We start from the raw sequence: 22,573 nt of genomic DNA, 5'->3' as shown, positions 1-22,573 counted from the left end.
AATGAATTCGGGATATAATGTCATGCTTCTTACATCTACATTGCCGCAAGTGAGGCATCTAGCACTCATCTATGACAGCGCTCGAGCGGGTGAATCTCTGTCGACCATGCATTCCTGTCAGGTCCCCCCCGCCCCGAGAAACAAATATCTACTCAGAAGCTCATCAAGTCTGCACCAAGTGTTAGCCGTACGATCTCTGCTCGCGGTAGATTTTGTGTGAATCTGCTCTGCCACATACCTCGTCCAAACAGGCCTCTCTTGGCCCAATCCATGGCCATCAGCGATCGGGTCCGGAAGCTCACGCTCTGCGCAAAGTACACGGACCGCCAGGCATAGACTGCCCAAAGGCCACCAGCCACGCTCCATCCCTCGCCAAGGTCGAACACCGCAGAGTTTCCAATGTATGCTAGGCTGCCGAGATGATGATACTCGAAGGCCTTGTACACAGCCGCGTCCACGTCACCCTCACGGATGTCGTTGGCGGACAAGCCTTCCGACAGGCGGGCCAGCTTGTTGAACTTTTGCGCCAAGTAATGCCCTTGCTGATGGGCGCGCTGAGCCGTGGCCGGCAGGGACGTCAGCTTGCTGTCGATCTGCTTCAGCAGCTCGCGCAGCTCGCCAAAGTCGAGCGTGCCAGACTGATCCTTGTCGAACTCGGCAAAGAGCTTGTCCAGGCGCTTCAAATGGTTGACCGCCTGAGGAAACCGCTTCTTGACGTCTTGAGCGACCTGACGCCAGTCACTAAAGTGCAGCTGCAGAGTCTCGGGGTCTTTGCCTCGCTTCCAAGCAAGAGCTCGTAAGAAGGTGATGATGTGATCGGCGACATTGTTCTGAACTGTGGAGCAATCTCCAATGGCGTAGACATCGCCAAGAGGCGTGCCATTGAGGCGCAAGTGGGTGTCTGTTTCGAGGGCGTGGCGATTCGTTTGAAAGTCTCCCAGCTTCTGCGACAACTTCTGGCTGAGAGCAGTGGGCGAGACACCAGTGGACCACAGGCAGAAGCCGATTGGAAGCTCCTTGGTGACGAGGCTACCGTCCTCTTGCTTTTGCGTGAAAATGATCTTATCAGGCTGCACCTCCTTCACCCTCGAGTTGGTGAGGACCCCAACCTGATCACGAGCGAAGCGCTCCTCAGCGTACTTGGACACGGTCTCGTCATACGTGTTGAGGATGTGACTGCGACTCTGAATGAGGTGAACAGAAATCTCATTTCTCAGCAAGCGCGGGAAGTGGCGGGTCAGGTCTTCGTTGAGCAAGTCAAACAACTCGGCGGCAAACTCAACGCCCGTAGGACCACCGCCGCTGATGACAAATGAAAGGAGACGCCGACGTTCATCGTCGGGCGTCGTTGGGAGGCATGCAAGCTCGAGATTGTGTATGACTTTGTTGCGGATCTTGCGGGCGTCATCGATGTCCTTGAGGAAAAAGGCGTTCTCGAGCCCCTTGACCCCGTGAGGGTTTGTGACTGAACCGACGGCAATTACAAGTTTGTCGTAGGGCACGTAGAAGCGCACTTCCTTGCCCTGCGGATCTAACTGGGAGACCTCAACGAGCTTGTCGGAGAAGCTGATGTCTTCTGCCTTGGCGCGAACAAAGTGGCCGTGGACGCGACTCAGAATGCGGCGAATGGGTTCGACAAGAGACCGAAGCTCGAGCGTTCCTACCGTAGCCGAGGGCAGCATTGGTGTGAAGAGGAAGTAGTTGGCGGGCGATATGACGGTGACATGATAGTCGTCGGGGTTCAGCTCCTTGAGAAGGGCAACACCGCCCCAGCCGCCACCGAGCACGACGAGCTTGGGCTTGTCCTTGGTGCGCTTCTTCTCGTCGCAATCGTCGTCGTCGATGAAAACCTCGGCAATGGGTAGGTTCTTGGGTCCGCCGCGGCGCGGCTGAAGGGCCAGCTGGGAGACATCGATGTCGCTCTGGGTGGCATGCTCCTTATAGGTGCTCGCGTCGTAGAGGAAGAAGCCAAGAACGCCGACGCCGACGACGGTAATGGATATGCCGACCCAGGCGGCAGCCCTATAGCAGAAGTTGAGAATCCAGGAGTTGGCTTGCGGTAGCGGCTTGCCCGAGAAGATGGCGCGGGTTTGGCGACCGAAGAAGAGCGTGGGCGACGAGCGGGCGTGCGCCGGTCTTTGTAGCCTGGAGATTGCGCGGGCCTGAGCGAGCGGACTGCGCCGCAAGGCATCGAAGCGGCAGCTGCAGGCTCCGGGTCGATTCTTCGCAGCAAGGCGTAGCACCGTCGCCGGAGCTGGCCCCGTGGGCGGGCGCATGGCACGCTGCATGTGTCGCGCGGGAGACACGAGGGGGAGAGCTAGCTCAGCAATGCGACTCGTCGCAACGACATGCCCAGACGCGCTGCGCGATCGTAGGGTGCGTAGGCGGGATTGGCAGCGTATGTAGGCTCCCGTGAGCGTCTCGAGGCACAGCGATGGTGAGGAGAGGGAGAGGCGAAGAAGGAGGCCGGACAATCTAGAGCACCTCCGTGGTGCAGGAAGGAGTCGCTGGGGACGCGAGCGCGGCCTGGCAGGGACCGAGCCGCCGACCTGTGGCGTCATAGGCTTGTCGTGCGCGCCTCACCTCGCTGGCGAAATCCATGGATGTTCAGCCAGGCCCCCCTGGGTTCCCATCCGGGTTGGCTAGCGCCCGCTGCCGCCAGTGACAGCGCTGTGCCTTGGGCCTGAAGCTGCCCGGCCAGTGGCTCATTGCGGGCCCCAGGATGGAGTCCCTCGTTGGGAGCTTCCGACCGATCCGTCCGCAGTCCACACAACCATCCATGACGGAATCTGCAAGCCGCGAAAAGTGGACGCGGTTTCGCCCCTGTTGACCTCGCGTGCGTCTGTTGCCCAGTGCCTCCTGGTGTCGCTGCTCCGGTCCTGTAGGCGAGCTGCAGGCCTTCAACGTCGAGACGACACACATGAGCCCGTCGAGCTGGCCATCGTTTCTACTGTTGCACCCGTTGCCCCCCCACACACGAGGGTGCAGTTCCATGAGGGAGTATCGGCCCGTCTCGCCCTTGTCGTGTCCACCGCGAGCGCCCCCGGCTCGGGCCTGGCGGCGGTTGAAGAGCCCGGGCTGCCCGGGCTGCCCGGCCGCGACAATCGGTCTCCGGCACTCTGAGCCGACACCGGCGCCGAGCATACCCAGGTATCGTCACCGTCCCGCGCACTCGCCGTGTTCTGGCGCCGCATCGAGGGCTACAGCAACCCAATGTATTTCGCCCTTTATGCAAACGCCTCATATGCTGAGACAGACCGGCCATGTTCGCCCGCTGCATCTACGACTCAAGTCAAACAACCCACGCCTTCGCCATATCAGCACCGGAAATATCGCTTCTCGACCCATCTCTGCTCCTGGTCTCTCAACAGATTGCACACCACGACCGTGATTTCCGGAAACACGGTCATCAGGCGGTGTAGCCCCAGCCGCCCGGCAGAGTACGTGGCCAGAACAATCCTCTCCAGAGCCACTCCGTGATCGACCAGAACTTGCACCGCCATGAGCGCGGCACCACCGCTCGCCATCTGCGTATCCAAGAGCAGCACGCTCTCATGCTTGTGAATGTCGTCTGGCAATCGCAGGTAATGGAGTTCGGGCTCGCCGGTGGAGTAGTCTGACTGTATCAGAAGCCGCCCCGTTCGGCAGTCCGGGATCGTCTTTCGAAGGGCCGGCTCGAATGCTGAGCCACCCCGGAGCACAATTACAGCACTGACTTCACCCTTTGATTTCAGCCCTTGATACTTGTATCCTTGAGGGGTCTCGATTGTCGTTGCTGTGAATTGCACGTTGTTGAGCGCCCTGAGCAGATGGTCAGCGAACACTCGGCACGCGTGGCTTCGGCTTGGGAAACCCACTGCTCGACAATGAGAGCCGCCAGCCGATCAAAGTAGAAGATGAAATCCTCGGCAGACGTGTCAATGTCCTGGAGTATGGTGTTCATGAACTTGAGCTGCGGCGTTTCGCCAAGCACAACCACCCTGTCGCTGAGCGGCTGCTCTTTGCTCGCTGCTTCGAGCCGCGAAAGCTCTTCACGGTGATGGGTTGACTTTTCAAACAGCTTTCTCTCGATGAACTGAACCATCATGTCTATGCATTTGGCGTCAGAAACGGGGACGGGAGCGCCGAAGGCAGGTTCGGTAGCCAACTAACTCACCCAAAGCCACCCGGTTCTCGATACCTCGTGGTACAATCAAGTCCGCGACCTTCCTTTGAGGCTCGACGTACTATTCGTCTCGTAGTGTCAGCAATACCGTCAACGAGGAAAAGATGCTACATGAAAAACAGGTGGGGGCGGATCACGGGGTACCTTTTCGAAGTTTGGCTTCACAAAGCCGAACCACTGCTTGACACAGCCCTCAATGTCACGACCGCGTTCCCGGACGTCACGGACAACTTGAATAGAGATTTCAGCCAACGGTCACGATAGTAGTGCATCTGGAGTAAGCACTCACTTCTTCGCGCCAGGCATGTGTCTGCATCTGCTTCGCAATATATCTGTATGGTTGTTACTCCGCGAGCTCATTTGTGGCTACAGGAGGGTAGGCTTCGACTTACGCCCATGTCTAGAAGTTCAGTGACCCTGGGATCATACAAAGCAAAGATTCCCTCGAGTATGAGAACATGCGGCGAATAGATGGAGGTGGTGTGTTCCAATCGTTGATGCTTGGCGAAAGAGTAGACAGGAATCTCTGCCCGTTTCCTGTTACCCGCCAATTAGCCTCATGAACAGCGCTGTCGGGCGCGAATCGCAGATAGTACCCTGCCTTGAGGTCTCGCAGGCGTTCAACTAGGATGTCAAAGTCGATGGCCTTGATAGGCATGTGGTTAGTGATCGAAACTTGACGAGGCGCAGCGAGGCGTCCACAGGGAGGTAATACCTCCGGAGAGTCAAAGTCGTACTCGTTGGCGAAAGCCAACTTGGATTGCTCTGGGGTGAGCGTCTTGTAGAATGAGTCCTGAGGGACTCGACATTAGCCAGGTTTCCAAGAGCCTTGGAGACTACGCGGTGGTCTATACCATTGAAAGAATCACAACCCAAGGAAGATTGAGCTTCCTCACGATCGCCTGCGACAACGTCGACTTGCCGGATCCAGAGCTACCTGCCACGCCAATGATGCTGACGTCGGCCCATGGCGGGGAGTAGTATGCCCGTTTCTGGACCGTGACATGGCTCTCTAGCCCAGCCATTTCTCACTTGCCACGACGGACGGGCTCGTTGCTGAGTCCAACCCGGGCACGTGAAGAGCTTCGACCAGGCTTCTGACGCTCGCCTACGGATTCCGGACGGGGGCCTGTGAGCTTGAAAGGGGGAGATAAAGCCTCGCTGCGGAGGAAGGCTGTGAGTTGGCCTGACGCCCTGTTCGCCAGCGACCTCACGCACGTCTGTGGCTGGTGAGATGACAGGTCCAGGCCAGGTTCCGCGCCTGTCCTCGGTGGGTGACTCGGCCTCGGTGGCGCGGTTAGGTCCGGCGACAGCACGCAAGTAAAAGACAAGCACTGCTCAATGTTCGTGTAAGCGAGCACCAGGATCTTGCTGGAGGCTCCAGTCGGTCGACAGACAAGTCAAAGGTAATAACTGTGGCCAAGGGTCCAGCGAGGAACAACCTTAGACCAGCCCCGCCAGGGCGTCACGAACTCGTGGCTGAACCAATCACAGTCGATGCACCGGCTCCGCCACGCAGAAAGACGCCCTGGGCGCTTCGCGCGACACACCAGCAAAGAAAAGCCAGCGAGCGCGGAGTGTAATTCCAGTGCGTTGGATAGTTGGATCGATTCCCTTGCAAATTTGGGCACGGTGCAAGAGGGCAGCGGGTGCCGAGGCCAGGATGACGGCATGAGCGAGCAGATGGCAGGCGGCCTGCGGGCGCTGATATATTGGATGGCTGCCTCCCGTCATTGGCGTCGGCTGCAGTGCGCCGGCATGCACTGCTGGTCACCACCTCCGTGGTACTCCTACGAATACTTGGAAGGCAAAGCGCAGCGTGGCCCGAGTGTGCACAAACTGCATGTCCTGGGCAAGGCAGCCGAGCCGAGGTGGACGGCTGCGTGGAGGCGTTCCCAGGGCAACCCTGAGGAGGAGCGGCCGCCTTGCCTTTCGGGCAGGGCAGGTGGTATCGTCGCTTTCTCATTTTGGTAGAGAGCTCCAGCACGAGCTCCGTCATTGGAGATGCTCAAGCTGGTCGCTGAGATATTACCTACCTACGGAGGACATAATAGGAGGTGGATGCCCGGATGGATGCGCCCGGGCGCTGATGAGAGGGGCCCGCTTAGGGTACAGCACAGCGGCCACAGCAGCTTGGCCACGGGGAGCTAAGGTCAGGTAATCAGGCGCCGCGTTGTAGGTGGAGCTCCACAGACCAAACCCGGCCACCACCGCCCAGCTGCAAATTCGCCGCCAACCTTCTGCTCCTCTTCCTCCTCCAACATCCTCCTTTCCACACGTCCATCCACCTCAACGTCCCCCTTCCTTCGCATTGCTTCCACAAAGCGGCACGGCATCGTCTGTGGGCCATTCTATCACGAGCAAAGCTTCGCCGCTGCCTCTGCACGCGCGGGCTTTCGTGGTTCCACGGCTCGGCTCGCAAATGCGCTGAAACGCCCTCTTTCGGCTCTGCCCTCGGCTGCTGCTGCGCACGTCGAGGCCCTCCGACATCGACGCCGCTGCCACAGTCGCACCGTTGGATAAGGCCGCTGTCGGCTCCTTGCGGGAGCGCATCCCAACAGCATGGTACGCCGTGCAGGTCGCCTCGTGACGTCCAATCTGAGCTGCCGCTGACCGCTTGTGACTCCAGACTTCCACAGCCTCCACGGCTACCCCTGCCAAACATGCCTTCGAGAAGCGGGTCGACGAGGTCAAGTCACCTAAGAGGTATGCAATCTTGACTTGCGCTCCTCTTGCTTCTACCCTCTAGGGCAAAATGATGATTGCTATATCAATGGGAATCTCTCCTAGCTTTTCCATGCGGAGAAAACGATACACTTCTTCTTCTTTCCTGATCGCCCTTGCTCCATTCGTCGTTCCTACGCACTTCTCACCTTCTCCTGAATCCGGCTAACCCGGTACACAGTGATATCAACGCCCTCATCCTGGATTACTTGACAATGGAGGGTTATCCTAACGCGGCCGCCAAGTTTTCAAAGGAGGCAAACCTCCAACCCCAGCAGGACAGCGCATCCATTCGTGCCAGGCAAGAGATCCAGGCGTCTATACACAGTGGAGACATACAAGCTGCGATCGAGACGTTGAATGAGCTGGACCCTCAGGTATGGTTTTTTCCGTTTTCTGCCCCTGCATGTGGCCTCGACATTGCCCACTACACATCCCATGTCTTCATGATTAAAACAAGAGTTATACATGCACCACGCAAAGCGCCAGTTTACTGTCGTGTGCTGAGAAACACCACTTACTTATGATATTCATTCCATCTCTCTTCAAGCCTACTGCGGAACTCGTCATTGTTCGTATGAGATTTTCTGACTTGGCTTCTAGATATTGGACGACGACAAGGCTCTTCACTTCTCGTTGTTGCGCCTTCAACTGGTGGAGCTCATCCGGTCTTGCAATGCTTCGGGGGGTGATATTGGTCCTGCACTGAAGTTCGCCACAGAGCAGTTGGGGCCGCGAGCCCCGACAAACCCGAGATTCCTGGAGGACCTGGAAAGAACCATGGCTCTCCTTCTTTTCCCTCAGGATAATTTGGAACCCCAACTGGCCTCTCTCCTAAACCCAGATCTTCGCCGCGATGCTGCTGACAGCGTAAACCGAGCAATTCTGGAGCGACAGTCTGCCAGGCGGGAGGCCGCGATCCGTCATCTCGTCAAGATGCGGGCATGGGCGGAGAATACTGCTCGTGATAGAGGGTCAAGTCTTCCGGAATCCCTGGATATTGGCCTCAGGGGCGACGACCCGGACAGCAGCCAGACCCGGCGACTGCTCAATGCTGAAAATGGACATGAGCCCATGGTGACGAACTGAGTGTTTCTTGCGACTGGTCGCAACAGGAGTTTCTGGTTGATTGGGCGATTGGGCGTCTTTCTGCTTCCACGGGCTCCTTGATGATAACGACAAATAGCGGTAATGGGTAGCTCCCCGTCAGGGGCACGGCGTTGATGGGTTCTATCAAGACGGTTTATAGCGGGTTTCACCATGTATCATGAAATGTACGAGGCAAGACTAGACGCAATGCAAATAGCAATTGTTAATCGCTCGTTGAGAGGTGCATTTTCTATTATTACGCAACAAGGTGGTCCTCGTGGGCAGCGCTTTTCAACGTGCACTAGTATTTGGAGCAAAGGAAGCAATGAGTCATCTTCAGTGAATATATGTACAAAGCTAGGACTCCGTGTCCCCTCAATAGTCTATTTCGTCCGGATATGCTTCAGCTTCTTGGGGGAGTAAAGGAAGTTGTTCGCGTAGGCTTTGGGCGTGAACTTGCGAGAGTTGGGCTCTTGAACGAAGTACTCGTAGCCCTGCTTCTCGGCGAAGTGGATGGCGTCCTCCTTGGACTTGAAGTTGATGTGAGTCCCCTGCATGAAGTCGGCGGACGATTGCCATCCCATCAGCGGGTTCTCCCATCGGTGACCCTTCGGAAGAATGTCCCAGTCCATTCGCCAGCGCTCCCCCCTGAAGTCGCCGGATTGCGTCGCAGGCTTCGCTTCTTTGTAGATTCTGCGGGTCTGTCAGCAGAGGGAATGGCTCAAGGTCTTCGCTGGTACACACCGGACAGTCCGGGCCTGGAGCTCCATTGGGGCGCCAGAAATGACGGCTGCGGGGAAGATGTCCTCGCTCCCATCTTGAACTGCCTTCGGCACGGGAGAGAAAGTACTAGCAGCTGTGTCAGTCCGAATGCTCGCAATTGGGCCGTCGGGGGTTTCTGCGCATACGAAGTCGCCTTGTCTGCCGGGGCGTCGTAGTCGGGCTGGTTGACGCTGGGAACCGTGTTCGTGGTCGTGACCGCGCTCTGGAAGCGTCGAGCAGCCAGAGGCAGGCTCACACGCGCCGTCGTGGCACTGCGAAGCATCTTGCCGGCTCCCTGGATTCGCAGCGATGCCATGGCGATGGTGGACGTCTCTCAATTGACGATGATGGATTGCGCGCGCAGAGGGTTGTCCGAAGCCTCGAGAGGCAAATGGGTTGCTCCAACTGAGGTTGTGGTGGGGCATGCTGATTGGCTGTTGCGGAGCGACGTTTTGCCGAGACGAGTGCTTTTCGGCAAGACCCTCAGCATCTCGCCCATCAACAGATTGACCATTCAAAGCCTGCAATTGAGCGTCAGTTTGGACTCGACGGACCGGCAAAGCACGTCTCTGTTTTTACGGCATCTCCTCCCAACACACCGCCATCATGAGCTTCGTCACCCGTCGGGCACTCTCCACGCTCATTCCCCCCAAGGTGCGTTGTGCCTCCTCCCGTGACATCCCGAACCCTTCACCCGCGCGACTCGGCACGAAACTGACTGCCCTCATTATAGGTCGCCTCCCCCAAGGTATGTTTCGATGATGATGTTTCCTTTCGATCCTGGCATTGCGGTACCCGATGTCCGCAGACGCCGGGTAGTCCTGCTCAGCACACCCCGTTCGATGCGACCGCCGACCCGACCCGACAAGCCGGAGAGCGAGCGAACATTCGAGCTATATGAGTGGCAAGAGACTGACGATGATGTAGGCGATCGGCGGTGCCCCCGATGCTCTGCGCATGCAGCGCGTCGTCAGCTTCTACGAGAAGCTTCCCCGAGGTGCCGCTCCCGAGACCAAGTCCCGGGGCCTTCTCGGCTGGTACCAGGCCAAGTACTTCGGCAAGAAGACGTCCGTTCAGCGTACGTAATATCGTTCGTGTGCACATTTCTCGGATCAACACTGACGGTGGAACTCAGCTATCATCCACGCCCTCGTCTTCCTGGTTGGCATCGGCTACGCTCAGAACTACTACTACCACCTCCGTAAGTCATGCAGCTTCTTTGGGCGAAGCAACTCGAGTCTAACAATTGCTTCTTACGTTAGGCCACCACAAGAACAATGCCCACTAAATGGTGGGAGGCTCATGCTGCTGTCATGTCAGATGACGGCTGCTGGTTGTGTAAATAGGTAGACTCATGCTGGTGCTCTCTCGCGCGCCACGAGAATTCCCTTTGTACTCATAAATCGAAACCCATCGACACTTGAGTCATGCTCCTTGGACTGTTGGGACATGTATCATGGGCTAGTGCTACCCTTCGTGACAACTCTTCTTGCGTACAACGACCTGGTGACTTGGAAGCAATGAAGAATGCATTTATGGATGGCAAGCACCTCCAGCGGAGGCGACCTCGGTCAAAAGCAACCTCTAAATGGAGGCCCCATGCCTTTTTGTTTCTGAACTTGAACTTGAACTTGAACTTGACTGAAGGAAGTCCATCTGTTCAGTCTCGGCCAGAGCCTCTGACTTGGCGCCCGTCACAGAGTACTTGTGTCGTAGTGGCCCGAAGGCAACCTTGGAACTGTGTTTTGTCCAACGAGGGACGCGACGTCGGAAAAGGACCGCCCGACTGGCGGTAAGCTGGCTTGTAAACAGTTCGAACAGCGAGAAGGATCTGACGTTGGCTGGCCTGTGTGATCTTCCCCTACAATACGAAGGTGGCTGCAGGGTAAACAGGCGATGGGGGAGACGAATGCAGGTACAGACGAGTACGGCGACCTGAGCCAGCTCCAGTGAGGTGCTGCCCAGTGGGCTTGCCCGGCTCTGGTACGCCAGGTCCAGCTGTGACCCCGGGTCCCCAGCACGCCCAAGGCTAGGTACCTACTGGGTAGCGCCGCCGTGCCCTGAATCGCTGCCACCAAGCCACCACCTGGACACCTCAGCAGCGCCATGGCGCGCCCGCCACACACACCTGGCTGGGCACCTACCTGAAGCCCCCCCCGGCGACCGGGCTGTAATGGTGGAGGTGCCTACGTTGGTAGTTTCAACTGCGTAAGGAACCTGGAAGGTAGTTACCAGGTTGCCCGACAATGGGCACCCGGGCGGGTGCCCGAGCCCACCTGGAACATGGACCCCAGCGCCGCCCACAGCACCGCTGCCTTACAAGTCCCAGTGGAGGTTACAGGCGGCGAGCCCCACCCACTGGCACACGCGCACTATGCCGCAACCAGTCGCCTGCAGCTCCCGAAAAGCAGAGCGCCTGTCCCAACTCACCACCATTTGCAGCCGCATCAAACCAGCTTTTGATCTTGACACTCCTCCAACCCAAACTGCCGACCCACGATCACGCATCGCGACCGGGCCCCGCAACCCCCAAACCATCCAGACGACGCTTCTGTTCGGGAGGCCGGAATAGTGGCCGCGAGTCAGAGATTGGCGGCGAGCCTCAGCACTGCCTGCGCCGTTTTGACGTGCGCGACAGCTTCCGCGACGAGTCACGACCTCCGAATCACCTCAGCCCCCTCGAATCTTGCCAGCTGTTAGCTACGGGTTGCGTTGCGACGGTCGCCACAGCACTCCACTACCCGCAAGCGATACGAGAGGACGCTCGGTGCCTCCTTGGCCTCTTCGTTTCCGACGTCACTGTTTGAAGGTCGCCTAGCTCGCCCTGGGACGAGACAGGTCCAAAGGTGACTTTGGCAACGTCATCATCGCACTGCGAACGGCGCACGCCAGCCACGATCAACCGGATGATGGCAACTGAGTCCCCTGTCGCAAAGCCTGCTGATGTACCAGTCGCACCCGAGCCCCGGCCCGTGAGTAGATCCCCTACCCGCCTGTTCCCGATTTGATACGCCATACCCCAGCGAGTGACCTCAAGCGGGTTTGCAAACACGGAACGCGACAAGAACCACGATATGCTAACACAAGAATCACCGCCGATCAACCAGGCCGATCAAGCCCAGCATGTCGCTTCCGAGCAATCAGATGTAAACGGCGGCCTCTCCGTCAGCGTCGACGATATCGAGAACAAGCGCATCACCATCGTCGAAGAGCAGTCCAACTCCGCCGACGTCAGTGTCAGCGGAGGGTCAGATACCGAGACGTCGCGCACGGACGGTGCCAGGCAGAAGGATGGGGACAAGAACCATGGTCGAACCAGCTCCCTGGCTAGGAAGCCGGCTACCTTCAAGGCGGTGTCCGTCAACAAGACGTTCCTCGCCGCCAAGGCCAGCCCTGGCGGCGGCTCTCCGAAGACGAGTGAGCGGCCAACGCCAAGCTCAAGTACGCCGCCACCCGGTTTGCCAACGCTATCGACATCCCGCCCCCGACTTGTTGCGAAGACTGGAAGCGGTGCCCGAGACTCAACACCTCGTTTCTCTTCCGCGGTGAACGGTGCGAAGCCAGCGACTGCACCGGACCCGAGCGTTGTCTGGAACAAGAATCGGCGTATGCACACCTCCAAGCATCCTGTTCGAACATCCGCGAGGCAAGATACTAACTTTCCTTTATTAGCACCGGAGCCGAAAAAGTTCACAGATGAAGAGCTCAAAAAGTATGGGATTCACATGGCTAGTCGCCTGAATGAAGACGATGCTCAAGGTCAGAATAAATGGGCGGACATTGACGACGATGACGACGATTGGGCACCGGAGGCCATCACCTGGGGCGACGGAACCAAGACTACGCTCCCACATCCTGACGAAGCAGCCACCGTGGTTTCTGACAATGGATCAGTCGGCTCCAAAGGGAAGGGCATGGAGAAACCTAAGTCTCCTGCTCCCATGGGACTCGGCGGCCCGACATTTACCAAATCCAGCAGCCTTGCCTCCGGAAAGGGCCTCGTGCTAAAGCCTGCCTCGCAAGAGAAGCCTGCCTTGGTCGCGAAGCCACCAGCTCCCCCAACCCCGGCAAAGTCGCCGTGGGCCACATTGCCACCAGTCGACAGAGCCTCGCCAGCCTCCGCAGAGGTCCTGCGAACTCAGACGAACCCCCCCTCGTTCAAAGGCGCCACCAAGGAGATTGCCGCCGACGAATTTGGTCGGTCGTCTTGGAGAGACGGGGGTTCTCACGGAAATAGGGAGCTCTACAACTCTCATTCAGGACGCTACGAACCTGTGTTTGACCGACGTGGTTCCATGCGGTCCGATACGCACCCCAAACATCCTGCCCTGCTGCAACGTCCACAGCCGGCGGACCAACCCGCTGAACCATCCAGCGCTTTCCAGACCAGTCGCATCTCCCAAGATGCCCCATTCGGACGACGTCGTGGATCTTCCAACGTCAGTGGCGGTAGCGGGTCCTTCATTCAGAGACTGGGCAAGGGAAGCGACGGCGCCGTGCAGCCTCCATCGGAATTCCTGAGCGCTCGACGCCCGTCCTTGGCAGGCTCTGGCGATAGTCCTATCTCGCCTGTCGCTGGCCATGCGCAACCCCGACAACAACCGCAGCCAGGATGGCTGCCCAGATCTTCACCCGGAACGACCTTTGCTGCGCCGCATGATGGACCTCTGCCGGCCGAACCAAACGTGGTCTCGCCCGCGCCTGTCCAGCCGGTCGAAGACGAGGTTGAGTACCAGAAGAAGCTAATGCGGGAGCGGGTGGAGCTCGCAAGAAAGCGCCGTCAAGAACAGGAAGCCCGCGAGGAGGCCGAGAGAAGAGAGCGCATCCAGAAAAAGCTGGAGGCTTTGGGACCGCTTCCAGACAAGAAGAGTGACAAGAAGGAGGCTGCTGCAAAGGACGAGGCCGTAAAGCCAAAACATATTCAACAGCGAGAACAGCCAGAAGCGTCGCGGGCACCAGAACCAGCTCCGGCACAAGATTCCCACCCCGATGCCGAGGCAACGACCGCCAGCACTCGCGATGGCCATGGCCCCAATCCGAAGGATCTCTCTCCGAAGGGCGGCCACCCACCTGGACCGGCTACCAGACGATTCTCCCACGGACAGGAAGGGAAGCGCCTTGACTTGTGGGCCGGCTCAGGGCCTCGACCAGACAGGTTCTCCTCTTGGGCTGGGGGAGCGCCGCCGCCATCACGCAATGTCTGGGGCTCTCCAGACAACGACAGGGGCCTTGGCAATGGGACATTTAACCCGGATCTAGGTCGAATCCCTGGGACGGCTGTAGCACCTCCGGCAAGCCATAAGGGCCCAACTCCCATTGCTCCCCCAAGCACAGGTCGCCCGCCTACTCAGCCACCGGCGCCCATAGGTTCCTCAAGCTCGCGACATGGCCCACTGAACTCGGATCTCGCCCAAAAATGGGTCGCAGCCGTTGCAGAGAACGACAAGTCGATGAGTGCCGCGCGTCTGGCGGAAAGGGTTGGTCGAGAACGTCAGCTAGCGGAACAAGGGCTGTCGGTTGATGATGCGCAGCCAACGATCAAAGACACCTGGCGACCTGTGCAGCTGCCTGGAGACGGAACGCGCAGAACCACCGGGACAGTCGAAGTCCACTCTCACGGATCTGGCTCTTGGAAGGCGACCCAGCCGAAAGGACCCAAGGCACATGCTGCGGAAGATGTGATTCCATCTTCAACCCCCGGGGTGATTGGTTCCGGCAGCAACTCGATCCTCTCCCAAGCTGGGTCCGGTACCCCATCTCAGTCGCGTGCATCCAGGTTCTTCCCTGCCAGCAAGGGCTCCCGGCAGGAAACGGGCTCTGGCGTGCAATCGTCACGTCCAACCTCGCCTTCGCCGCCCCCACCCACTATGGAGGGACACCCGGCGTATGAGGGTGACGTATTGCACCCGCATGTTTCTCTTCCAAGACCTCAGCCAGTGGTGAAACTGCCACCCTCCATGTTGGCCTCTCATGCACCGCAGCATCCAAGCCAGCCTGCTTGGACAGCTCGCGTGCCAGGCAAGGATCACCCGCGAGGACCCTTGGGCCAAGGCCACAGCTCCCATCGGGAGAGCGACAGCTCTCAAGGTTCTTGGCAGGACAGGATCAATAACCTTCTCAATGGAGGAAAGACGTCGCCTCCCAAACATATAGGGGTGGACCCGGCAAGTAGGAGCATGCTGGACCACGTGGTTCACACCGATTCCGCCACAGTATCTTTGCCGAGTATAACCACGACTGTGGGAGGCGAAAGTGAGACCCAGCGGCGTCTCCTTTCGAAGCCCATGGCGGAAGAGTGTTTTGAGGAGCAGGAGATGGGATCTCTGCCTCAGATCCGGCTCCCGCACGTTGCGCCCGAGGCGGCGTGGCAGCCTGCCATGGTTCAAGCAAAGCCATTGCCCAAGAGATTTCTGGTGCAGGCGTCCATCATGGAGCCTTACTATTTCGCCGCTGATGTGGTGGGGGGCGGCAACGCACTGAAGATTCAGTTCCCCGGCATGACAGAGGCGAAGATCGCCACGATACCATTTTCAGCGACTCGGGGTCATCGAGGCGGACATGGGCGGCCCACGCCGCGACATCGCGGCTCTGGCGGTGGCCCGCGTGGCCCGAAGAGAGAGCCGTCGAGCTCGTACAACGCAGGAGAGCCCAGCTCCGGCGGCACAAGCCGGGGCGGGACGCGCGGTAGCCATCGCAGCCGTGGCGGCGACAGCTGGAACCGACAGTCGGCTTCTTCGACGCCGTCACCAGCGCAGCCCAAGGCTCAGACCTCGGCGTCCACTTAATAACCTTTGCGCCTGGACACAGGTGCTTGATATGGGTCTCGCAACAGCTTGTACCGTCGCAGCGCTCTATCGGCGGCCAGCGTGGCATGGCCTTCATACCGAGTCGAGCGTCACTTTTCTTGTAGCTGGTGCTGGGGGGTCTACCGGGGGTCGCTTTGCGCATTGGATGTGTTGGAGCTTGTCGTCTCGCTGAGGCTCGAGACGGCGTGTACAACTTGTTTTAGGGCGCGGCGGGTGCATACCCGCAAAGACGTATCTGGCATCGACGAGTGCTTCCGCGGTTGATTTTGTTTCACAGACGTCGACTTCTGTGTGTTCTTGGCCGTAACGATGGTGTGATGATAGCCTAGGACAGACATCGACAACGGGATTCTTGTGTTGTTAATGACGTTTGCTGCTTCGCGTGTTGCCCTGATGGGTTCGCTCCGCCTGTGCCTGGCCATAAACGAGCCCAACGGCCAAGGGGTGCCCGGTCCGTCATCATGGACAACACTGTTGGTAAACATAACGGCTGCTCCGTTGTCTATGACACTGTCTTGGTTCGATAGCTGCCTATCCCTTCCATGGGCTCAATTTTGTTTACAACACATCAATTGTGCGACTGGCTCTCTATGGCCGTCTTTGTTAGATACAGTCCTCGATGCGACATGTGGGCAACCTCTTCGGCCTCCCAACAACTCCTTACTCCCCCGTGTAATCGGAAATATTCCCATCCCTGGGCATGCGAAAGCACCTGCCTTGCCTGCCGTTCATTATGCACACAAACGTAAACTCATTGCTGAAGCCGACCGGCCGGCTACTCCACTCGCAGCGATGCGCTGCCGTCTCAGAATTCCTCAACCGCGCAGTTGGGGTGCAGTACGTATACAACACCTGCGGAAGTCGCCGAGACCGCCTCGCCGTCCACGAGACCTTCGCCTCTGAGGGCCATGAGAATGTTGTCCTGTTCCACCGGGGTTAGTCCTGCGTTCATGCCTTCGAGGCCACGAGCGTGGCGGCGGGAATGCACATACCTTGACCATTTTCTTGAGCACGGTGCTGGCGAGTGCCTTCTCTGCGTGGTAGCTGTCCTCGCCGTCGAGCTCCTCCTCCTGCTGCTCCAAATACCAGTTGATGAGGGTCTCGCCCTCGACTCCGTCGCCGCTCCCGCTCTCGTCGTCGCTGATGCGCTGCACGAACATGTTGACCATCTTGATATACTTTTCGTACGAGATGGTGTGTTTTCTCCTGGCGTCAGACGAGGCCTGACCGGGGTCGGCTCCCATCGGAGAGTCACCTTCGCCATCCCTCCCAGACGCGGCATCTGCGGCCTGGCGGAGCGTGGTGCCGTCCTCTTGCGTCTCCTCTTCGTCGAGGACCTCCACGTCGTCGTGCTCAACGGAAATGATACTCTGACGAAGCAGGTCGTAGGCTTCGACAACCATCTCTGGCGAAATCTCCTCGACGCAGTTGACCTTGGCAATGGCCTCACTCAACCGGATCATACTCTCCAGCTGTCTCACGGTGATGCGGTACGAGTTCTTGCCAACGCCACCCTGCGCATCATCGGCTCGTAGCTCCTTGTACTTCTCCACAAGCACCTCCTTCGCCTCGTCCGTGAATTCAGGTCGGAACGTCCTGGCAAAGCGGATGTACCGCTGCAGTTGCTCTGTGCTGAACTCAGGCTCGACCGCTTCGTCCCGCAGTTGGTGGATGCCCACGATGTGTTCCGCCAAGTGACGGTCGATCTGCTCGTTGCACTCGTCGAGAATAACGAAGAAGAGATCAAAACGGGACATGATGGGCGCAGACATGTTGATGTTGCTCCGCAGGGTCGCCTTGCGGTTGTAGCGACCCCCGACAGGGTTGGCAGCGGCAAGAATGCTGGTGCGAGCATTCAACGTTGCCTGGATGCCCGCCTTGGCAATGGAAATGGTCTGCTGCTCCATGGCCTCGTGGATGGCGACCTGGTCGGCAATGTCCATCTTATCGAATTCGTCAATGGCGCAAATGCCGTTGTCCGCGAGCATGAGGGCTCCGGCTTCAATCGTAAACTCTCCCGTCTCCTCGTCCTTGACCACGGCGGCAGTGAGACCGGCCGCAGAGGAGGCCTTGCCACTCGTGTATACAGCTCTCGGGGCGAACGAGCAGACGTACTTGAGAAATTGTGACTTGGAAGTAGAGGGGTCGCCAACAATGCAGATGTTGATATCGCCTCGAAGCTGCATGCCCTCGGCCGTCGACTTGTGCACACCAGACATGAGCTGGAGGAGGATGCCCTTCTTGACCACCTCATGGCCGTACACCATGGGCGCAATAGACTGCACCATGCGAGAGTAGATGTGATCGCCGTGTACCATGGCTCGCAGGTCCTCAATCTCTGAAGGGTTCATCGACGCGAGAACAGCAGCCTGGGCCTCCTCAACCGACTCAGCACCGTCTGAGGCGTTATTTTGCGTCAGAGCATTAATCACATCGGCGGCTCCGCTGGCTGCAGACTGTCCAGTCGCCGTGGTGTCGGTGACAACCATGCAAGCAAGGAATGCCAGGCGGTACGTCAGATCACGAACACCGAGCGCCTTGAGACCGCTTATACCACTTCCGCCGGCATCAGCCCCTCGAGGTGCTCCGCGGTCGTCTCGGACGGCGGTCGGCCGCAGTCCCGGTAGGCCGAGCTGGCTAACGTCTGGAACGACAATCAGAGCGCCCGTGAAGATGCATTTCTCGCCGGCCTTGGCCCGATCGACAATCTCGCCGCGCATAATAACATCGAGGGTTCTCGGCATGCTACCAGTGGGTATCTCTGAGCTGTTTTCCTGAATGCGAACCTTTTGCCAATCGACGAAGGTACTGTGACGGATATCGAGCCGCCACCCGACGCGATTGGAGCACGTGTCGTTGGGGCATTGCGTCGGCTCCGTGTAGCGAAAGGTCTGCTCGACGTTGGGGACGACGGCGCGGCATGCCTCGCAAATGAAGGTGGCCAGGGACAGCTCGGGGCGCACTTCCGATGTTCGTGTGACGGTGCCAGAGATGGAGAGGAGCTGGCCAATGTTGGCGGCTCGCAGACTGCGGACACGGGAGACAAGGGGTAGGTTGTAGAAGGCGATAGAGAAGAGCTTGTCTGTCTGCTGGTGCTCGTTCTTGCGGTGTGAGGGGTCGCTCTGGCTGCCAGAGCCCATGTGGCTCGCTGCCGACGTCGCCAAGTTACTCGAGGCTGTCGGCTGGCGATGTTCGCGGAAGTATTGGGGCTCGTACTTGGCGATCATGTTGTGAAGGGCCGCAGTGAGGAACGGCAGGAATCGGTAGTATTGGCGCATGACACCGTCAGCCAGGCTCCCGTTCTCCCAAGACGCTAGATGGCGGTAGTCGACGTAGAATGTTGAGAGCTGGTAATTGCGCATGCCCTTGATCTGAGCGACGTAGTATTTGTCGGTTGTGACAGCGCTCGAAGGCGGCGCGCCGGATGAGAGAGGGTCTTCGACGAAGCTGACCGACCGCAGGTTAGATCAGACAAGCCACGATAGGGAGATGCGGCGGCTCACCTCTCAATGAAGGCCTCAAAGTGTTCCTGGACAAGAGACCCGATTCTGTCCTCGACACGGGAGACGGTTGCGGCTTTGGCGCCACGCGAGCTACGGGGCACCTGGTCGTCGGCGAAGCCATCCCCTTCGTCGTCGCTGGCGGCTCCAAGATTCTCGGACGGCGGGCCTCGGGGGCGCGCTGAGGAAGACGACGGGAAGCCGAGCGGCCGTTTCTGGGCCGCAGCCAGCGACGGCGCATCCGACATCATGTAGCCGGCTTCGCTCGAGGCAGCCATGGCTGGATTGTTGGCTTGGTCTCAGATGCTGGGCTGCTCAGTGGTGGTGAAGCCGGAACAAGACACACGGAGAGGACAATGCCGGAGCTGGGAGGTGCCTGTCCGAGTAACTCTGAGCACGAACGTTGTCAAAGGGTGGTAGAAATGGCGATGGATTCGGCAGAGTTTGGTGGGGGGTCGTCGCGACGGAGTTTGAGGATGCAAGAAACGCACAAGGGAGAGGATCTGGGCAAGAAACGCGTTGGGCACGCGCTAGACGCGCTTCGAGGGGTCGGGCGACGCGCGTGTTTAATTGATTGCATGATGGTGGGGTAACCAGCAGCAGCATAAGCACTTGCATAAGCTGCATAACTACCTGCACAGATGAGTACATACACATGCGTATGTACGAACACAGTATATCTGCCTTGCTGGACGAGGGCTTGCATCAACTACAGATGCAATACTTGGTGCTCGGAGTACATATTATTGGATTATTTCGTCCTTTTACATACACCTAGCCTGTTCTAGCGAGCGGCCGCAGGCAACGTGATCTGGAGCGATTGCACTGTTGTCGAGGCACGGCACGGAGCCGAAGACGTCCCCGGGTCGCCGTGCTACATGTGTTGCGACCAGAGTACAGCATTGCCGCGTCCAAGGGACCAGCCCCGTGGATGATGCTGGGTAACGGAGCCCCCCCCCCCCCTTCTCCCTTCCAGAATATCCATGGCATTGTTGTACTCGGCCCTTGTCAAGGCTTGTGGCCAGCATACCCAAGCGAGCCGTCCACTCGTGTCTCTGTCGGCTGGTACGCGCAAGGGCAGCACTGCATCCTCCGAGAAGGCAGTTCTCAAGGAACGGGCCTGCTGTTTCTGTCAGGGCGCGTTGGCTGATTGGGATGGCGCCAGCGAGGCTACTGGTACAGCGTCTACTAGTACAGCGTTGAATGTCCGCAGCGTATGGTGGCATCGACGATGCCGCCGGGCGGCCGTGGCTTACCTACTGTTGCCCGACCCGGCTGGCTCAGCAAGCAGTGGCGTGTCTTGCTCTTATTCGATTTCATGCGGCTACCCGTCGCATGTGCAGCTTCGTCCCTTATTTCCTGGCGGACGGCTCGTTGTCGGAGTGGGAATGTATCTGATCAAAAGTCAGTCGAGCTCCTTCGAGGTTCGCCGGTGCACTTACCTGTTCGGACACGTGTAGCCATTCCTCGATGCTCCTGATGTAAGGGTCGGACTCGGAATCGACGGCAACCTCGTGTGACCACACGGCTACCTCATCGAATTCCGCAGTGACGCGCATGACCCCTTCGTCGGTGACATCGGCGTCGGCATCCTCGACGTTGTGTCCTTGGACTTGAGGATCTGACGGTGCGGCTTTGTCTTGAAGCTGCTTCCGCTCGACAACCACGCCCTCGAAGTCGTTGGGGACGGACACGGCCGTTCCCTTGAGTTTCCTCCCGCGAAAGTAAGCCACACTGGCCGAGCCTGGAAGCGAGCCATTGCGTTAGTGCACGCGATCGTAGCTACACACAATGGCATGGTAAGCGGTAGGCTTACCCTCGGCACGCTCTGGGTTCCAATATGAGGCTACGGGGTCGACAGAGCCGTTGTGGTGGATGCGACAGGGCAGGAGATTCGGCACGGCCTTGGTTGACCGAGATGCGGCGTCGCGCTCAATGGCGAGAATTGACTGAGACATTGTTGGCGGGAGGGACGATGGCGACAATGTGTTGGGGCTATGGGGGGAAGTCGGCGGCAAGCTGCTTCTCTTTATCGTGCCTTTCGGTGTAGGAGTCGAGGTCGTGTGGGTGGGAGACGCGCGACGTGTGACGGACGGGACAGGAGACGCGTTGATGGAGGGGGGAGCCCGCCCTGGGCTCCTACCTACCTACCTACCTTTAGGTAGAGTGGATAAGGTAACCTTGAAGTTGGCCGCCGCGAGTGCGTCCGCCCAGGTACGAAGTACATACCCACCCGTCTTACGTAGGTCGGTGCCTCACCATTGGTTACACACCTACTACTAGGTACCTAGGTACTGCAGCAGCGCTGTCCCAGCGTCGTACTGTGGAAGGCGAGGGCCGGCGGGATGGAGGGGTTCGTGGCGGCTCGCAGGGGGCCCGGGGGCTCAACCTCATGGGCCGGGCAACCTGGAAGTTCCTACCTCCACCAAGTGCCAGGAAAGTATGTACGCATGAGCCGCTCCCGTCAAGACCCGACTTGCCCCGTGCGTTTGTGGCCTCCGCCCCGAGTCAAACCCCCAACCACTTGCGCCTCACTTCCGGTCTCACCACTGTGATGCATCTCGCTCACCCTCGCACAAGCCGCCGCTGAAGGGGCCGGGCATAGCTTCGCAGGACGCCTTTGCTGGCCCCGCCGCACTGGCTCTCATCAGCTCGTCCCTGACATACGTAGGCACGGAGTAGGTCTTAAGTTAGGGTGGCAGTACAAGACGGCCGGCTAGCAGCCATGCACGACGCAACGCCTTGGCCATTTCTGAGGGGATCCATGGACTAACTAACGTTAACATATTACTGTATCTACTCGTGCAGCCGGCACCTTACCGAATGGGTGCGCTCGACTTCCCAAACTAGCGTCAAGATGGCTGGACGCCCGGGACCGCGTCCGCATCGACCGTGCCTTTCTCGATATCAATGACATCAAGACTCGGCGCACTCGGACCCCAGCTTAACCGCACGCTCAAACGTCTACCCCCCCCCCCCCCCCCCCCCCTCCGTCTTCCGGGCGGCCGCTCCAGGCACGCACGTATCTGCTTGTGAGCCCCTGCAGCCATGCCATGCCACCAAACCGTTGCTGCTGCTGCTGCTGCTGCTGAAACTGTTGCTACGGGCGTCTTCGACATGGCCCGCCGCCCCCCCTCCGTACGCGACCTGCTCCCGCCACGCCGGCGCCTCTCCCGGCCTTGGATTCGCTTCCGGCTGAACGAGACTGGATCCGCGCGTACATTAGTTCACTTAATCAGTACCATGTAATCGATGGCTACCCAAGATGCATGTCGCCGGGTGCGAGGTGCTTGCAGCCGAATGCATCGAACCACACCCCCGTGTAACACCAAGCCAACCCTCCGTGACACCTTGCTGGGGATCCCGGCCCTGACGTCTCGATTCGCCGTTGCAATAAAGCCGCCTTGACCGCTGTTCGTGCCATCCGTCGTCGTTGTAGCTCCGAGGCCCTGATCTTGCGCCTCCCTGCCGTGGTCGTATACTTGCAGTCTTCGTGGCTTGCACGGCGTCGACGTCTGTTGCCGTCC

The 22,573-nt window shown here is 58.8% G+C and overlaps 8 protein-coding genes across 8 annotated transcripts; 3 read left to right on the top strand and 5 right to left on the bottom strand.

Moving 5' to 3' along the window:
- Positions 1-152: 152 nt before the first annotated feature.
- Positions 153-2,288, bottom strand: PLICBS_004685 (uncharacterized protein; the record flags this gene model as incomplete). Its single annotated transcript, XM_018325945.2, has 2 exons — positions 153-169; positions 239-2,288. The coding sequence occupies 2 exons, from the start codon at positions 2,286-2,288 to the stop codon at positions 153-155; spliced, it is 2,067 nt and encodes a 688-aa protein (XP_018175697.2).
- Positions 2,289-3,317: 1,029 nt separating this feature from the next.
- Positions 3,318-5,190, bottom strand: PLICBS_004684 (uridine kinase; the record flags this gene model as incomplete). The annotated part of the gene is made up of 9 exons (XM_065600571.1): positions 3,318-3,801; positions 3,858-4,089; positions 4,157-4,226; positions 4,310-4,395; positions 4,455-4,497; positions 4,558-4,702; positions 4,762-4,811; positions 4,881-4,958; positions 5,020-5,190. The coding sequence occupies 9 exons, from the start codon at positions 5,188-5,190 to the stop codon at positions 3,318-3,320; spliced, it is 1,359 nt and encodes a 452-aa protein (XP_065456643.1).
- Positions 5,191-6,727: 1,537 nt separating this feature from the next.
- Positions 6,728-7,978, top strand: PLICBS_004683 (uncharacterized protein; the record flags this gene model as incomplete). The annotated part of the gene is made up of 4 exons (XM_018325946.1): positions 6,728-6,730; positions 6,795-6,871; positions 7,071-7,266; positions 7,493-7,978. 4 exons carry the CDS (start codon positions 6,728-6,730, stop codon positions 7,976-7,978), a joined length of 762 nt encoding a protein of 253 aa, XP_018175698.1.
- Positions 7,979-8,361: 383 nt separating this feature from the next.
- Positions 8,362-9,056, bottom strand: PLICBS_004682 (NADH:ubiquinone oxidoreductase 21kD subunit; the record flags this gene model as incomplete). The annotated part of the gene is made up of 3 exons (XM_018325947.1): positions 8,362-8,671; positions 8,723-8,827; positions 8,887-9,056. 3 exons carry the CDS (start codon positions 9,054-9,056, stop codon positions 8,362-8,364), a joined length of 585 nt encoding a protein of 194 aa, XP_018175699.1.
- Positions 9,057-9,346: 290 nt separating this feature from the next.
- PLICBS_004681 (uncharacterized protein) lies at positions 9,347-10,028 on the top strand (the record flags this gene model as incomplete). The annotated part of the gene is made up of 5 exons (XM_018325948.1): positions 9,347-9,394; positions 9,474-9,488; positions 9,668-9,818; positions 9,876-9,941; positions 10,003-10,028. The coding sequence occupies 5 exons, from the start codon at positions 9,347-9,349 to the stop codon at positions 10,026-10,028; spliced, it is 306 nt and encodes a 101-aa protein (XP_018175700.1).
- A 1,786-nt stretch (positions 10,029-11,814) lies between these two features.
- Positions 11,815-15,525, top strand: PLICBS_004680 (uncharacterized protein; the record flags this gene model as incomplete). Its single annotated transcript, XM_065600570.1, has 3 exons — positions 11,815-12,157; positions 12,413-13,644; positions 14,839-15,525. The coding sequence occupies 3 exons, from the start codon at positions 11,815-11,817 to the stop codon at positions 15,523-15,525; spliced, it is 2,262 nt and encodes a 753-aa protein (XP_065456642.1).
- Positions 15,526-16,351: 826 nt separating this feature from the next.
- Positions 16,352-19,324, bottom strand: PLICBS_004679 (MCM DNA helicase complex subunit mcm6; the record flags this gene model as incomplete). The annotated part of the gene is made up of 3 exons (XM_018325950.1): positions 16,352-16,468; positions 16,539-18,993; positions 19,050-19,324. The coding sequence occupies 3 exons, from the start codon at positions 19,322-19,324 to the stop codon at positions 16,352-16,354; spliced, it is 2,847 nt and encodes a 948-aa protein (XP_018175702.1).
- A 1,074-nt stretch (positions 19,325-20,398) lies between these two features.
- Positions 20,399-21,004, bottom strand: PLICBS_004678 (uncharacterized protein; the record flags this gene model as incomplete). Its single annotated transcript, XM_018325952.1, has 3 exons — positions 20,399-20,440; positions 20,489-20,790; positions 20,863-21,004. The coding sequence occupies 3 exons, from the start codon at positions 21,002-21,004 to the stop codon at positions 20,399-20,401; spliced, it is 486 nt and encodes a 161-aa protein (XP_018175704.1).
- Positions 21,005-22,573: the final 1,569 nt, after the last annotated feature.

This window comes from Purpureocillium lilacinum, assembly GCF_023168085.1.
Source record: "Purpureocillium lilacinum CBS 284.36 DNA, scaffold_3, whole genome shotgun sequence".
NCBI classification, from domain to species: domain Eukaryota; kingdom Fungi; phylum Ascomycota; class Sordariomycetes; order Hypocreales; family Ophiocordycipitaceae; genus Purpureocillium; species Purpureocillium lilacinum.
This window is presented reverse-complemented; position numbering and strand designations above follow the sequence as displayed.